The 14499-nt window shown below is 45.0% G+C and overlaps 1 protein-coding gene across 1 annotated transcript; it reads left to right on the top strand.

The window, feature by feature from the left end:
- The first annotated feature begins 683 nt into the window (after positions 1-683).
- PCMTD2 (protein-L-isoaspartate (D-aspartate) O-methyltransferase domain containing 2) lies at positions 684-13832 on the top strand. The gene is made up of 6 exons (XM_033075023.2): positions 684-809; positions 3612-3940; positions 5179-5281; positions 7019-7190; positions 7962-8085; positions 9575-13832. The coding sequence occupies exons 2-6, from the start codon at positions 3634-3636 to the stop codon at positions 9955-9957; spliced, it is 1089 nt and encodes a 362-aa protein (XP_032930914.1). The 5' UTR covers positions 684-809; positions 3612-3633; the 3' UTR covers positions 9958-13832.
- The last annotated feature ends 667 nt before the right edge of the window (positions 13833-14499 follow it).

Below are 14499 nucleotides of genomic sequence, written 5' to 3'. Positions count from 1 at the left end.
GATGCTGGGTGGGTCACTTACACACAAAAACAAACATGAACTCTCAGAGGATAATTTCTCTCAGTCTTGGACAGGTGACAGGAGACACCTTTTCCCCAGGTCACTGAAGGAGCCCACACGGGAGTGTAAAATTAAAATTCGTGGCTTAACACTCATTTATGGGACAGGGATCCTTCATGACAAGAATGGCAAGTCAGATATTGTGAAGTTTCACAATATTCCATGTTTCCTTCAAGCCCCAGCCCCTAGAATCATATGAATTTGCATCTCGTTTATTCCTCAGTAAATTCACATCTGGCATTTATGCTTGCAGAGGAAAAAGGCATCCACTCTGGGATGGGGACATGTGCCCAGGAGCTGTGTGATGGGACAAACGAGAGTCACAGCCCGAGTCTGGCCCTGCTGAGTGTGCATGGCAGGGTTTTGGTAGCGGGATGGTTTCTGGAAGTTTTCCCCGGATCTGATGGAGCCAATTCCAGCCGGCTCCATCCCAGGGACTCCCCTCCCGGAACCAGCCGTGGTACAGTCCTGCCCCCCGCGCCGGCTCTGCGTGGTACGGCCCAGCCGGGCAGCAGTGGGGCGCTCCCTTCCCCCCCCGCCCGCAGCGGTGGTACGCTCCGCGCATGCGCAGTGCCGCGATCGGCGCTCAGCTGGGCAGTGTTTACAGCCCGAGCGCGCCGGCCTGGGCTGAGCCGAGCCGAACTAAGCCTAACCGAACTGAGACGAGACGAACCGAAACGGGCCGAGCTTAACGGAGCCGAGCCGACCGTAACGGAGCCCAGCCGAACGGAGCCGAGCCATCCGTTGAGGTACCGCTTTTGTCCTAAACCCCGCAATAAGCTCCCCTTCAGCGCTGTGCCCGGGCAGGCATCGCCCCGGAGATCCTCTGAGGGTGAGCAGCCGCCTTTCTGTGCCCTGTGCACAGTCCTGAGCCTGCCCCGAGCCTCGGGCTGTGAGGGGCAGGAGCCGCTCCAGCCCCGGGGTTTGTACCGGATTTGTGCCCGGGTTTGTGCCGGGTTTGTACCCGGGTTTGTGCCGGGTCTGTGCCCGGGTTTGTGCCCGGGTTTGTGCCCGGGTTTGTGCCGGGGTTTGTGCCGGGGTTTGTGCCGGGGTTTGTGCCGGGGTTTGTGCCGGGGTTTGTGCCGGGGTTGTGCCCGGGTTTGTGCCCGGGTCTGTGCCGGGTCTGTGCCGGGTTTGTGCCCGGGTTTGTGCCCGGGTTTGTGCGGGGTTTGTACCAGGTTTGTGCCCGGGTTTGTGCCCGGGTTTGTGCCCGGGTTTGTACCGGGTCTGTGCCCGGGTCTGTGCCCGGGTCTGTGCCCGGGTCTGTGCCCGGGTCTGTGCCCGGGTTTGTGCCCGGGTTTGTGCCGGGTCTGTGCCCGGGTTTGTGCCCGGGTTTGTGCCGGGTTTGTGCCCGGGTTTGTGCACGGGTCTGTGCCCGGGTTTGTGCCGGGTCTGTGCCCGGGTTTGTGCCGGGTCTGTGCCCGGGTTTGTGCCGGGTCTGTGCCCGGGTTTGTGCCGGGTTTGTGCCCGGGTTTGTGCCCAGTTTGTGCCCAGTTTGTGCCCAGTTTGTGCCCGGGTTTGTTTGTCTCAGAGGGGAACATGGCCACGAGGAGATGTTTCAACACGCAGAGCCGCCTCTGATGTGTCCGCTCTGGGCAGGGTGTGGACTTTGTGCCTGCTCGGGTTTGGGGAAATCTCAGTTTTGCCTTAGGAGTGAGGGAAATGCACCCGGGGTTTGCTGCGAAGGGAGAGTTTTGTTTTGAAAAGTTTAATAAAAATAAGCCCTGCTTGGTTCCCAAGTTAAGCGAAGGTGTGGACTCACATGAAGAGAGGAGTTTGAATGTCAGAGCTTTAAGCTCTGCCTGTAAAACACGCATTTTACTGGCAGTGAATACCCAGCGAAGGTGATGGTCTCAGCAGTGACTGACAGCTGTCACACTGCAGATATTCCTTGATCCCACTATGAGAATGTCTCACCAGCTGTGGTTGTTGTTGTTTTCCATGGTGTAGAGCATGGGAGGTCACTTGTTGGCCATGGAGCTGAGCTAAAACCAGGTCAGACCAGTTGTCCCAGTGGGGCTTGCGTACATCAGCAGGAATTTGTTGGGGATCCAAAGTGGAGCACTGTTAAAGGCACAATTTCCTATTCATGCTTTAAATCTAAAAATGTAGGTTTAAAAAAAATATTAAATAGCAAAAAGGGTGAAAGAACAAGCCTAAGAACAAAAATATATAAAAGAAAGTCAAGGGAATCAAAGAATATTTTAATGTGGAATGTTAAATAAAAGACCAAAGGTACAGGCAGCTCTGTGTTGCAAATGCAATGAGGTTTTTGTATGTAAGAGGAGGGGGGAAAAATAATTGGTAGATTAACCCACCTGAGCCTTCAACCTGATGCGTTTCCAGTGTGAAGTAATTAAACAGAGTAATTTTTTTTAGAGAAAATGAAGGAGTAACTGTGGAAAGAGGAGGGTGACGATTTATTTCAAGTGTTATTAATGGTGTTGAAGTGGATTGATGTCTTTGAGACGTGAATGGATTAAGAACTGGCTCGAGTTCCCTGCCTAAGTATATCCTGTTTTGTGTGCCTCTACAGGTAATCAGAACGGTGTGTTATTTGAACAACTGTGAAATCTCCTTGGAGTCCTGTAGCTTTGCTTTGTTTCCTCAGAAAATGAAAGTGTGTAATTTGCTCAGGCTGAATGTAACAAATAAACCCCAACAATTTCGCTGTAGGCAGATCTTCTGATCCTAGGAACGAACTCCAAAACTGCTGCTTCATGGTTATTACTGTGAGCAGGGAAAGACATTGTAAATAAACACTTTTTTTGTGCTTTCTGGAAAGGATTTTTTTTCCCCTCAAGATATGAGAAAGGGAGAAGAAATCAGGTTAATCTGGAGTGTTTTTGTTCCCCTGTATGTTTTCCTTTAAAACCTGGAGGCTGCAGTGGGAATTCTCTCTGGAGCTGCTGTCTGTGTCATTAAGTGCTTTACTAATGGTGTGGCTGGGGCTCTGGAGATGAGCTGTGTGAAAGTGCATTTGCTAAAGTGCATTTGCCAAAGTAAGCAAGGTTAACAGGTCAGAGTTTTGTTGGGTGTTTTGAACCTCTGTGCCATCAACATCCTGATGCACATTCAGAGGAAATGCAGTTTGAGATTTTTCTGGATTTTCTGCCTGTGTTGTAGTCTCTTCAGTTGGCATTGATGCTGTTAGAGGTGAGTTTGTGTGTGGCAGGAGCTCTGACAGACAGCCCAAATTTGCCCTGTTGTTTGGGCTTGCAGTGAAAAACGACCCCTAAGCACAGGAGCTGGAATAATCCTTTATATAAAAGGGTTCAGTGGAAAAGCTGATGTGCTGGTAAAACGGTGGGAGGCTTTGAAGACAGGCCTTGCACACTGAAATTGCTTATTGTGATTTTTTTTCTCCACTGGTGTCAGGTACTGGACGCCAGATCTGCAGCATTTTGTTTTCCATTGTCTGGGGTGAGGTTTTTCTGGAGCTTGTGGCCCTTGGAGTGCCTCTCTCAAAGTACTCCATGTACAGCAGCATAATTTAGTGTTGGAGTGCACGTTCTGTAGCTCACCTTGCTTTGTTGTTATTTCACTTTCAGTGTTTATAGGAGGCTGCTGAAGATGGGAGGCGCGGTGAGCGCGGGAGAAGATAACGATGAATTAATTGATAACCTGAAGGAGGCCCAGTACATCAGGACAGAGCTGGTGGAACAGGCATTCCGAGCCATTGATCGAGCAGATTACTACCTGGAAGAGTTCAAAGACAATGCCTACAAGGACTTGGCATGGAAGCATGGAAACATTCATCTCTCAGCACCGTGCATTTACTCAGAGGTGATGGAAGCTTTGGACCTGCAACCAGGGCTGTCGTTTCTGAACCTTGGCAGTGGCACTGGTTATCTGAGTTCCATGGTTGGGCTCATCCTGGGTAAATACCTCTTCAGTCACGTTAACTGTTTTGTTAGAGCTTTAAAAACAGGTTTTGAAATTGGGGATGAGGCATTCCTCCACTAATGGAGCTAAAAATGGAGCTGGGAAAGTAAAGAATGCATTAATCCAGCTTGGCAATTTATCACAACCTTCTCTCTGGAGCTGGATGGGATCCAGATTTCTGTGGCAGATCAGAACAGGCAGCAATGTAGTTCCAGAGATGGCTGTGATGGATTCCTGCAGGTCTGGGCACAAACCTGGGTTTGTTTGCTCTTAAGCAAGACCCCAGATCAGAATCAGGAGTGCAGGGTTGAAACTGGGGCTGTGACTATACCTGCTCTGTGCCTGGTTTGTGTTCACAGTCCTGGCTGGAGTGAGACATGTTTGAGAGCTCCTTTTGACTCTTAACTCCCCAACACACAAATGGAAGTATTCTCTGGAAAACACTTCAGTGCAGCAGAACTGATTTGGGACCACATGTACAGTGGCACAAAGCAAATCATACAAATGTAATTGGACAATTAAAATTCCCCCTGCAGTGTTTCAGTCAGAGTTGTGCTGCCAGGATGGATAGCAAGTGGCTATAGGCTACTTCCTTAAATTTTGGGGTAATGTGCAATATTTTAACTGCTGGGATGTTTATTCTCAGGGTGAAACCTCATTTCCCATTTGTGATTTTCTCCTAGGTTTGTTGACATTACTTAGAATACCAATACGTAACTCCAGGCCTTTTACATTCTTATTGCAAAAGTTAACCCTGTCAGTTCTGAATAAAAAGCATGAATTCTGAGCAACTTCTGTATTTTCCAGTTTGTTTTTGCTGTTAATTGAGGTAGTGTAGGATGGCTGTTCCTGATTAACTGTTGAGATTTTTAGTATATCAGCGAGGGGATATAAAAATAACATGGATGTGCTAATAACATGCAGGCCATTGGGATATTTTCCAGAGGGCCACTTTCACAGCAATAGCATCAGTGTTTCCCTCCTATAGAGAAGTTTCCTGCATAGTTAAAAGCAAATGATTCAGAATCAATTGTGCACAAGAGGCTCATTTGCTGCCAGAAACTGCAGGTATAGAGTTGCAAATCCCATTGTAGCAGTGAGAGAGCTGACCCTACACAAACACCGCCTCTGACACTCATGGAACAATCTGCTGGAGGAGGGAACCCAAAGGGGACTAATCCTGCTGGATTTGTGTTGCTGCTGTTGCCATTCCCTGGTGTTCTGCACTTGCAGGTCCTTTTGGGGTTAACCACGGTGTGGAGCTTCACTCTGACGTGATCGAGTACGCGAAGCAGAAATTGGACTTTTTCATTAAAACAAGCGACAGCTTTGACAGGTAAGAATGCAAAATGCCTGTTGGGATTAATTTTGTGCTTTTGGCTTTACTCAGGGCAGTTCTCTCTCCCATGTGGCCCCTCTGGATTCAGGGTAATCTGAGGATTCAGGCTCCTTAGGCTTGCTGAGCTGCAGTGTGTGACCTTCGAAGCTTGTGTGTGTCACGGGGGAATTTCAGAAATGTTTGCAGTGTTTTTAATAGCAGTGCTGATGTTGCAGGGCTTAGAGGGAGCTGAGGAAGTTTGTTTATTTTTCAATGCACTTGCAGAACAGCTTAAAACTTGCAAATAACAATACTTGGTTGTGCTTGTGATCTGCATGGTGATGAGATTATGAACTGTTTTTTTTGTGCTGGCCTAATATGTTTTATCTGAGAAGAAGGAAAAATGGCATTTTAAAATATGAAGGTAGTTTTATGATGATTAAGTTGGTACTAAAACTGCCTGGGATTTGATTTATGTTCTTCCTTAGACCCTCCATTCTGCTGCTGTCACAAGTAATAACTTCCCAGCTTGATAACCATTGCCAATAGTAACCTCAGCAATAAAAGTTGTGGCTGTCACATTTTTGGATCCGTTTCACAGTTTGTTCAAATGGGAAAGCAAAGCATCTGTGAATGCCTGATATCCTCCTCTCCTGGGAGGAAGAAAATTAAAATCATGACATGCAGAATTTTAGGCTACTCAGCCTTTTGCTGTTCCTGCTGCCCTGGGAAGTTGCTAAGGAGGGGGTTGTATTTTCTGCAGAAGACTGAAAGTTTCTGGCATGGGTGGTGCTCAGCAGGGTTTTTCTCAGTCACGTTGCTATTGTTTGAGGAGATGTTTTAAGGAAGACTTTCTTCTCTGTCTAGACAAATATAGCTATGGAGCAAAAGTGAGCTGAATTCAGAAATCAACATGCCTGGAAAATTGGCATTGCTGAGTGATGTCTGCTGGGTTGTGCTGCTGGAACAGTGTGTGCAGGAACTGTTCTCTGGCTGCTCTGAATGCCCAGCACTCTTTGCAAACCCAGAAAGCTCCAGGAAGCATTTAGGAATAAATAGGTGCTGTGCTGAGCTGCCACTCAAGATACCAGTAAAAGAATGGATGTGTTGAGCAACTGCTACCAAAATCAGCCTTAAAATTTAGGGAGTTTTGGAGCTTTTAAGAAAACCAGAGGCATCAGAGAATCACTAATTTTTCTTTTAAAGCAAGTCAGAAATGCTGTAGGCAGAGTCTTTTTATGAAGGGTGAAATCACAATTCTTTTGAAACTGATGGCAAAACTTCCATTTGCTTTTGTGTCATCAGGTGGTAATTCCCCACATCTGAAAACCTGTTAAAAGCTTTGGAAAATGCAAAAATAAACCCAGATGCAGTCCTTAAAAGACCTTGACATTTGGAAGCGCAGGTCTAATATTTATATTTGTGTATCACAACTGAGTCAGCATCAGGTGACTAAAAATAGCTTCTGAAGTTATCTGCAGCTCAAATATGAAATTATGCATACTTATCCTTTGGAGATTTTAATCCATGAATTCTGACCTCATTATTCTGGGGTTTTGAGACTTCTAGCTGTGGTCTGTTACAATAAAGTCTGGAATAGATGGGCTTTGGAGGAGAAATCCTGTAAAACTGGGGTTTTTTTCAAGTGTTTTTCATGGTTCAATTTTTCCAGAATTGTGAAAATAATTAATTTTGATAAATTGTTGTATTCTTGTCCACGTATTCTTGTCTAATACAAGTCTTTTTCATTTTCAGGTTTGAATTCTGTGAGCCATCCTTTGTCACTGGCAATTGTTTAGAGATTTCTCCAGACTGCACTCAGTATGACCGTGTCTACTGTGGTGCAGGAGTCCAGAAGGAGCACGAGGACTACATGAAGAGCCTGTTGAAAGTTGGGGGAATTCTTGTCATGCCTCTAGAAGAGAAGGTTGAGTGCCTTTTTACTTACATTTAAGTTATACTTAATTCTAATCTTGGTTTAGTCAGTAGCTGTTCCTTTATCTTGCCCTTGCAGCAGGCTATGACTGAAAACTGAATTGCACATTCCTGATATTTAAGAAATTTGTAGTTCTGCAGTCTTCCATGTATTCCAATCTGGTGTTAATTGCAATTTTACTTCCACACTGCAGAAAATGTGAACAAAGCCTTGTTTAATTCTATAAATTAGTGTTGTGCTTAATGGCAAACACAACTTTTTGCACCCTCACTGGCTCTTGAAGAGCATGCAAGATGTCTCTACTTATTAGTGTCAGTGGATTCTTTTTATAAAAAGTGGGTTAAGTGCCTGACCTTTTACCTCTGTCAGGAAACGTGAGAGGAGCAGGGTGCAGGGTTTCTTCCCAGTAAGAGGCTGTGCAGTGGGCTGGGGTAGGAGATTTGATCTGCAGACCTTTACAGGAGTGTGGTGACTCAGGAGTTTTCCCAGAGGTCAGACAGCTGCTCTGGTCCAGCCTGGCAAGCACAGTGACCCAAATTACCAGTGCCCATGCTCTGTTCCAATAGATTAATTTACCTGAGGCTATCCTGTAAGGAGTACACAATTTTCAGAAAACCAACTATGTTTCTCCTTATCACCTCTTACTGCTGTAGCTCCCAGTACTTCAACTTATCCAGGCAGAAAAGTCATTTGTTCATTTTCTTGTTCAAAAATCCCACTGTAGCACCCACAATGGACAATAATCTCCTTGTTTTGCTTCAGTTGACTAAGATAACTCGGGTTGGTCCTTCTGCCTGGGAGACGAAGAAGATTCTTGCTGTTTCTTTTGCCCCTTTGATTCAGCCAAACCACTCAGATTCAGGAAAATCAAGGCTCGTTCACTTGCGTGAGTACAGACATTCCTGAGCACATTCCTGTTCCTTGCCTGTGAGCTGTAACATCCCTGGGAATCATTTCAAGGAAAATTCCTTTTTCTGAACAGTTGTCTGTCTTGTGCAAGCATCAGAGTTGAATGAAATAGGTTCTAAATCAGACTCACAGAATGGCCTGGGTTGGAAGGGACCTTAAACATCATCTAATTCCAATATTCCTGCTGTGGACAGGGACACCTTCCACTGGGCCATCATTGTAAACACAAAGCATTTCTTGTGAAGTTGTACCTGAACTTTGCAGGGTGTTTTATCCTTGTTTTTGCACATTCTGTTCCAGTCCTGAATGATTGAATCCTCTCGTGGTTCTCAGGCACTGTGCCACAAGGAGAGGAAAACACACAAGCAGTACCTGTGAACAAATGTTGTATCTACTCAAAGACTCTCACCCCAGCAATCCAGAATGATCCTGAACCTGGAATGCTTGAGGGGTACAAGTTGTGCAGTTCTTGGTTAGCTGTTTAAAATGCAGCTTGTCTCAGTGGCCCCAATCTTTAGATTAAGACTTCAATGTCAAGAGGCCTTTTAAGAACACATGAAGACAGAGGTACTTTCATAAAGAGATTAGACAGGCTTTGCTCTTAACCTGGAAAGGTGTCTGCATGGCAAAGAAGAGCTCAGGAAACAGTCCACAGCATGCTGGAAGCTCCAATAAGTGCATATTTCAGCATGTTTTCACTTTGTAGTGAGATGCACAAAAATGATGCACATAAATTACATGTATTATTTTCTGCTTCTTTCATTGTTCTCACTTGTTGGCAGAGGACAGAGAGTTTTTGTGTCAGTTGTAATTCATTTTAGTTCATGGATATATGTGCATCTATAAATTTTTTTAAATTTTTGCTGCATTTCTAGGCTGGCAGCAAATAAGTGCAGAAGACAGAATAGTCTTCCAAGCCTTAATGTAGGAGGCATTTTAATACTGTAATGTTTCTATAATTACTTCCACAAAATGGTTTCCAGCCTGTCTTCACCCACTAAGTCTGAAGCAGTTTTTGAAGAGCATAAATAGTACTTGTGTTTTATAAGTGCAGATCTTGGCAAAGCTGAAGGAGCTGTACAATAGAAAAATCATTTTATGGAAGAATGAAACAGACTTCAGGTCTAGTTATCTACCCCAGGAAAATACCTTATTTTAAGCCATTAAACAGTCACGGCTCCCATCACTAAGTCTGCATTCATACCATCTTCAAGATGTGCATCTTAGAACAACTGAGAACTTGAAATCAAGGCAGGAGATCTTTTAATGAGAGAAACCCACAATTAAATTTTGTTTGGAAAGTTGCAACCCGGTTTATCCGAGTTGACAGGAGCTGAATAGAGCTGTTTGTGTAATCCCAGCAGGGAATTGCAGTGGCCTGGTTCAGTCTGAGCAAACAGAACTTTTCCTGGGAGTACTCGTGGGGCGGTTTCTCCATCTCTGCTCACGGGTTTCTTTGGTTGCAGCCCCCGTGGCCGTCCGCAGCCTGCAGGACCTGGCTCGCATCGCCATCCGAGGCACCATCAAGAAAATCATCCACCAGGAGGCCCTGAGCAAGGCGGGCAACGGGCTGAAGAACCCGGCCAGGTTCAAGCGGCGGCGCGTGCGGCGCCGGCGCATGGAAACCATCGTGTTCCTGGACAAGGAGGTGTTCGCCAGCCGCATCTCCAGCCCCTCGGACGACAACAACAACAGCGAGGACATGGACGAGGAGAGGCCGGACGAGGAGGAAACCAAAGCCTCTGAACTAAAGCCAGACCCTCCTGTAAACTTTTTGAGAGAAAAGGTCTTGAGCCTGCCGCTGCCCGATCCCTTGAAGTATTACTTGCTTTATTACAGGGAAAAGTAGTTTTCCTTCTCCTAGGAAGTGGGAAGTAGGCAGAGAATAAAGTATTCCTTAGGGCTTGACACATGTGTCCCACTTGCTTGCCTGCGAATGTGACACCCGAGGCAGTAGGCTGGCTGGGGAATGTGGCTGCTGTAAACTTTGACATTATAGCTTTTTTGAGTTCCTTCTTTCTTCTCAGTTGTGTGCTATAGTTTTATCCTACAGCAGGGATTCCTTAGGAAGCAAGTTGGTGAAGTGCTCAGCTGCTTATGGAAAGGAGGGTTTAATTCCCTTGGAACTAACTGCAGAGATACTCCTAAAAATCTCATGGCTGCTCTACTGAATATCAGTTGGGAAAAACTCCTAAGCAGTTCCCCAAAGAGCTTTCCTGTCTGTGCTCTCTCCCACTAAACCTGCTATGTATTTGCCATGGTGTGTGTTTAATGGAGGATGAAGATTATTAGTTAAAACCTGACCTGGCAAATCATGTCTCTTCCAGTAATCTGAAAGCACAACTTTTACAGAAAGGAAAGAATTTTTGGCACTACCCTTGTGGCATCCAGGTTTTGAGTGAGAAGGAAAGCATCAGCTCCCCTTTATTGGTCTGTAAATTATATATAATTTTTCAGTAAAATGTGTTTTACCAAATACTGGGTTTTTTTAATGGAAAACATCAGTCCTAGAGAACGAGTTGTTTGTTTTTTGTGGTTCTTTTGAAGCAATGGAGGCAAGTGAGGAATTGCAAAGCTGTTTGACAGGATGCAAGGGTAGTCAGGGTTGGGACTGTTGTCTCTGGAAATGTTTACAGAGTAATTCTGGGTGGGGAAGAGAGTAGAGAAGAGCTGCAGAGCAGTGAGTTTGTGCAAGCTGAAAGCAGTATCCATGGGTTTGCTGTCATGTGAGGTAACTCAGATCTTCTGGGCTGAGCAGAGTGAGGTGCAGAGCACCAGCCTGAGCAGTAAATCAGCCAAACAGAATTTTGTGGAGGGTCTGCAGAGCCTGAGAGCAGTCTAGAGAGCCAAGTTGATGCAGTGCTCAGGTGTTCCTGTGTGTGTGCCCCTGCTGTGTCAAGGTGGCCAGAACACAACTTGTTCACAAGTGCTCCACAGTGGAGTGAAGCTGCTCAGCTTGGTAGGTGATTTTATTCCTGCAGCAATGAAGTAGAAATTCTGACAGGTTCTAATGGAAGGACTTGTCACTCTGCAGTTCTGTGGATTGAGCTGTAATTTTTGTTCCCAAATCTCTCTGTCATGCTGATGGAAGGAGATGCCATGGAATTATAGGGTCACAGAATGGTTTGGGTTGGAAGGGGCCTTAAAGATCACCTTGTTCTAACCCCCTGCCTTGTACAGGGGCACCTTCCCCTAGGCCAGGTTCCTCCCAGCCCCATCCAGCCTGGCCTTGAGCCAGGAATGGGGAGTCCACAATGTGTGTGGACGATAAAATAATGTGTTTAGAAGAGGTTTAGGTTCAGCCTGTTTGGAAAATGTACTTAAACTGGGAAAGGCTGGAAAAAACCCTGGAGTTTGTGTTGATGTGAAATGGCCCTGAAGCTGGGGAGCATGAAAAGCTCTCTCTCAGCAGGTGATGAAGCTGTGTTAAGGCATTGCCCCATCAGAAGCACTTAAGTTGGTATCACTTTGATATCTTTTGTTTTTTTTAATGTGTGCTGTCTCCTCATTTTCTGAGGAGGAATGAGTGAAGACTGTATTGCCAAATGGTCCTGAGTTGCACAACTTGCTTCATGAAAAATAGTTTCAAAGTTCTGTGTGGCTTTGAAAATAAATGAATAACTTGTATGTCTAAGCCTGAAGTGGAGAACTTTTCCTTGCTTGACAGGATTTTTGTGTCTCTATGGGAATATTGTTTGATAATCCTGTATAATGTGGCTGCCAGCAGGTAACACAGTCATAGGCTCTGGTTTTCTGTCTCCACTTCTGGTCTCAGTGGTACCCCAAGTTATCTTACTCCCTTGGATTTTGATTTCTTTGTTTGCAGTGGGGCAGTTCTGTGGCCACTGAGCTGATGGTTTCCTGTAAAGGTGCACATCCCCATCACTGGATTCTGGCAACTCCCGTGAATTTCTTTCTACAAATGCAAGTCCTGAATGTGATGGGAAATAGAGGGTTAATAGAATCTGTGTGTAATTATTCTCAGTGCTTCCCTATAGCCTGTGCCCTACTACTGGAAAATTCTGCTTAATGGGTGTCATGCTAGGTATGTGCCTTTCTGGAATGTGGCACAATTTCCACACCCCTCCGTAGTCCAGGGTGCCTCCTGCTTTTGGCTACCAGGTCATCCTTCAGTTTAATCACAGCACTTTTACAGAAGTTCCCTTAAAAATGACATTAAACTTCAAGTCCCTGTTAGTAAGCCTTGCAGAGGCTGTGCTAAAGCTGACCAGTTGAGGGAGGATTATCTTGCATTTATCCCTTGTTTGGTTTTTATCCCCATCCCAGCTCCAGTTATAAGAGGTATTTTATCAGATTTTTCACCAGATTTGCCTTTTTTTATTACATTTGCTAGATTTTTGTAGCTTTCTATAAGATGCATAAATACTGCTATTTTTTCCTGCCTAAGGTTGAATAAATAAATAAATATATATATATAGGAGATTTATGTTCCAGGTTGTCAAATTGTCCCCTTGTCCAAAAAAAACCCCCCACAGATCTAAACAGATAGGAGAAATATTATGTATACTATAACTGTGAAATAGTATTGCTTATAGCCTGTAAATAAAGGGGAATTGTAAATACATTTTCCCTGTGCACAAGCACTTGCACTGTAGTTTTTTAGGCATTTCTAGGACAGGGATTGAGGCAGAGCTGCATTTGTGTGGATCTGTGAGCTGTCCAGGAATTGTACCTGCTTTGTTTCCTTTTGTGTTCTCATAGCTGCCACTTTTTTTTGTATTGTGACTCTTTTTAAGTTTCCTGCAGCAAATTTGCAAAAAGAACTGAACTTGAAGCTGCTTTAGTCATGAGTGTGTAAGCTGAAAAATGTATAGAAACTAGAGTTCAGTTGGCCTAAGGCATGCAGAAGTGTTATGCAATTTAAACTTTATTAATATGTGTTTCTGTATCAATAAATTTGGTAAAGACTTTTTAGCCTTCTTTAATTGGCTTTGCATCATGTTGTGATTAGAATACTTTGTAGGTGAGCACTTACTTCCACAATTGGAAGTCAAGACACAAAACCAGTATAAAAAGTACCTAACAGTATGGTGCAGGTGCATGGTTTTAGATGAACTCCTCAGAATGGGATCTCTCAGACCTGCCCAGATGATGAGCTCCAAACCTTGGAGTAATGCAGATGTGCAGGATGAATTTAGGGATCAGCACACACAGGACTGATCCAGATTTAATGTGTCAGAGTGGCTAAAGAGTGAGCTCAGTTCCCTGGCTGTTTGACCTGTAAACAACAGATATCAAAGGGTGTTTTCATCCATTCCTGTGCTTCAAGGAGTTGCCTAAACCCAATGTGTCAGGAGTTGGTGCTGTGCATTCTGAACTGCAGCTCCCCTCTTGTCCCCTGGGCTCTGGCTGAGCCTTTAACTGGAGTTTTAAGAGCAAGTGTTCAAGGCTTTCATTTCTCTGGTGTTGAGAACAATATTTTGGTTTCAGCTGTGCTAGGAATCTGATCATAATAGCAAATACAGCTGCTGCTAATTAAATGAATCTGTTAACCTTTATTCCATAGGATAATTGCCTGTCTGTGTGTTTCTTCCTGTCATCTGTGTGTATGATAAATGTCCTTTTCCCAGCTCTAACAGGAGATTAGTTCAACGTTAATGTTTTCCTTCGCGTGACGCGTGCTGAAAGAAAATCCTGTTCTGCTTTGGAAACCCGTGGATGTGTCATACAAATGGTATTGAGGAAATTAAATTTGTCAGATGATGTTTATGTTCACTTCATTGTAAAACATAGAACATCACAGTTCCCTGGGGTAGAGAGGGGGCAGGTCCCCTGAGGGAAATCTTTCTGCTGAAGAAAAAGGGGCAGAAAGGACAGTTAAAAATAAAAAAACCCCATAGGGTGAAGGGGGATAAAAAACCCACCTGAGAGAACCCCCCCCCAACTTTCTTCCTTTCTACAGGTGTGAAAAGCCTGTGCAGCAGAGGTTGGAAATGCTGGAGCATGGGACACAAGGGTTGACATCATTCCTGGTGTTCAGGAGATAAGTTTTGGTTCTTGCTCAGAGATACTCAAAGAATTTGTCATGTTGATGGAAAAGAAGACAAATTAATGTGAGTGTAAGGGGCCTGGGATTGCTGGTGTTCCTTAACCCTCACCAATATCCCGTTTATCACAAGGGCAGATGAGCAAGGCAGGAGAGATGTGGTGAAGATCTGCTTCTCAGAAAATGTGTGGGTTGCAGAGCTTGCCTTGCACTGAAATGATTCCCTGTGCTCTGTTAAATGAAGATGCCATTCCTACAAAGCAGTGGGTAAAACCCTCACTCCATCCCAGAGCTGCTCCCCCACAGCACAGCCAGACTGAAATGCAATTCCACAGACAGAACTCGTCCCACAGAGATGGGGCTGAGCCCTGGCCCAGCTCCCCT

Source organism: Catharus ustulatus, chromosome 17 (genome assembly GCF_009819885.2).
Source record: "Catharus ustulatus isolate bCatUst1 chromosome 17, bCatUst1.pri.v2, whole genome shotgun sequence".
NCBI lineage: Eukaryota > Metazoa > Chordata > Aves > Passeriformes > Turdidae > Catharus > Catharus ustulatus.
The sequence above is the reverse complement of the archived record's forward strand: the minus strand, read 5'-3'. Positions and strand labels throughout refer to the sequence as shown.

Bases quoted from the DNA above. Each gene is read 5' to 3' on its own strand.
- PCMTD2 (XM_033075023.2), top strand. From the start codon at position 3,634: ATGGGAGGCGCGGTGAGCGCGGGAGAAGATAACGATGAATTAATTGAT. The intron at 3,941-5,178 runs GTAAATACCTCT...CTGCACTTGCAG, and splicing joins CATGGTTGGGCTCATCCTGG to GTCCTTTTGGGGTTAACCAC. The intron at 8,086-9,574 runs GTGAGTACAGAC...CTTTGGTTGCAG, and splicing joins ATCAAGGCTCGTTCACTTGC to CCCCCGTGGCCGTCCGCAGC.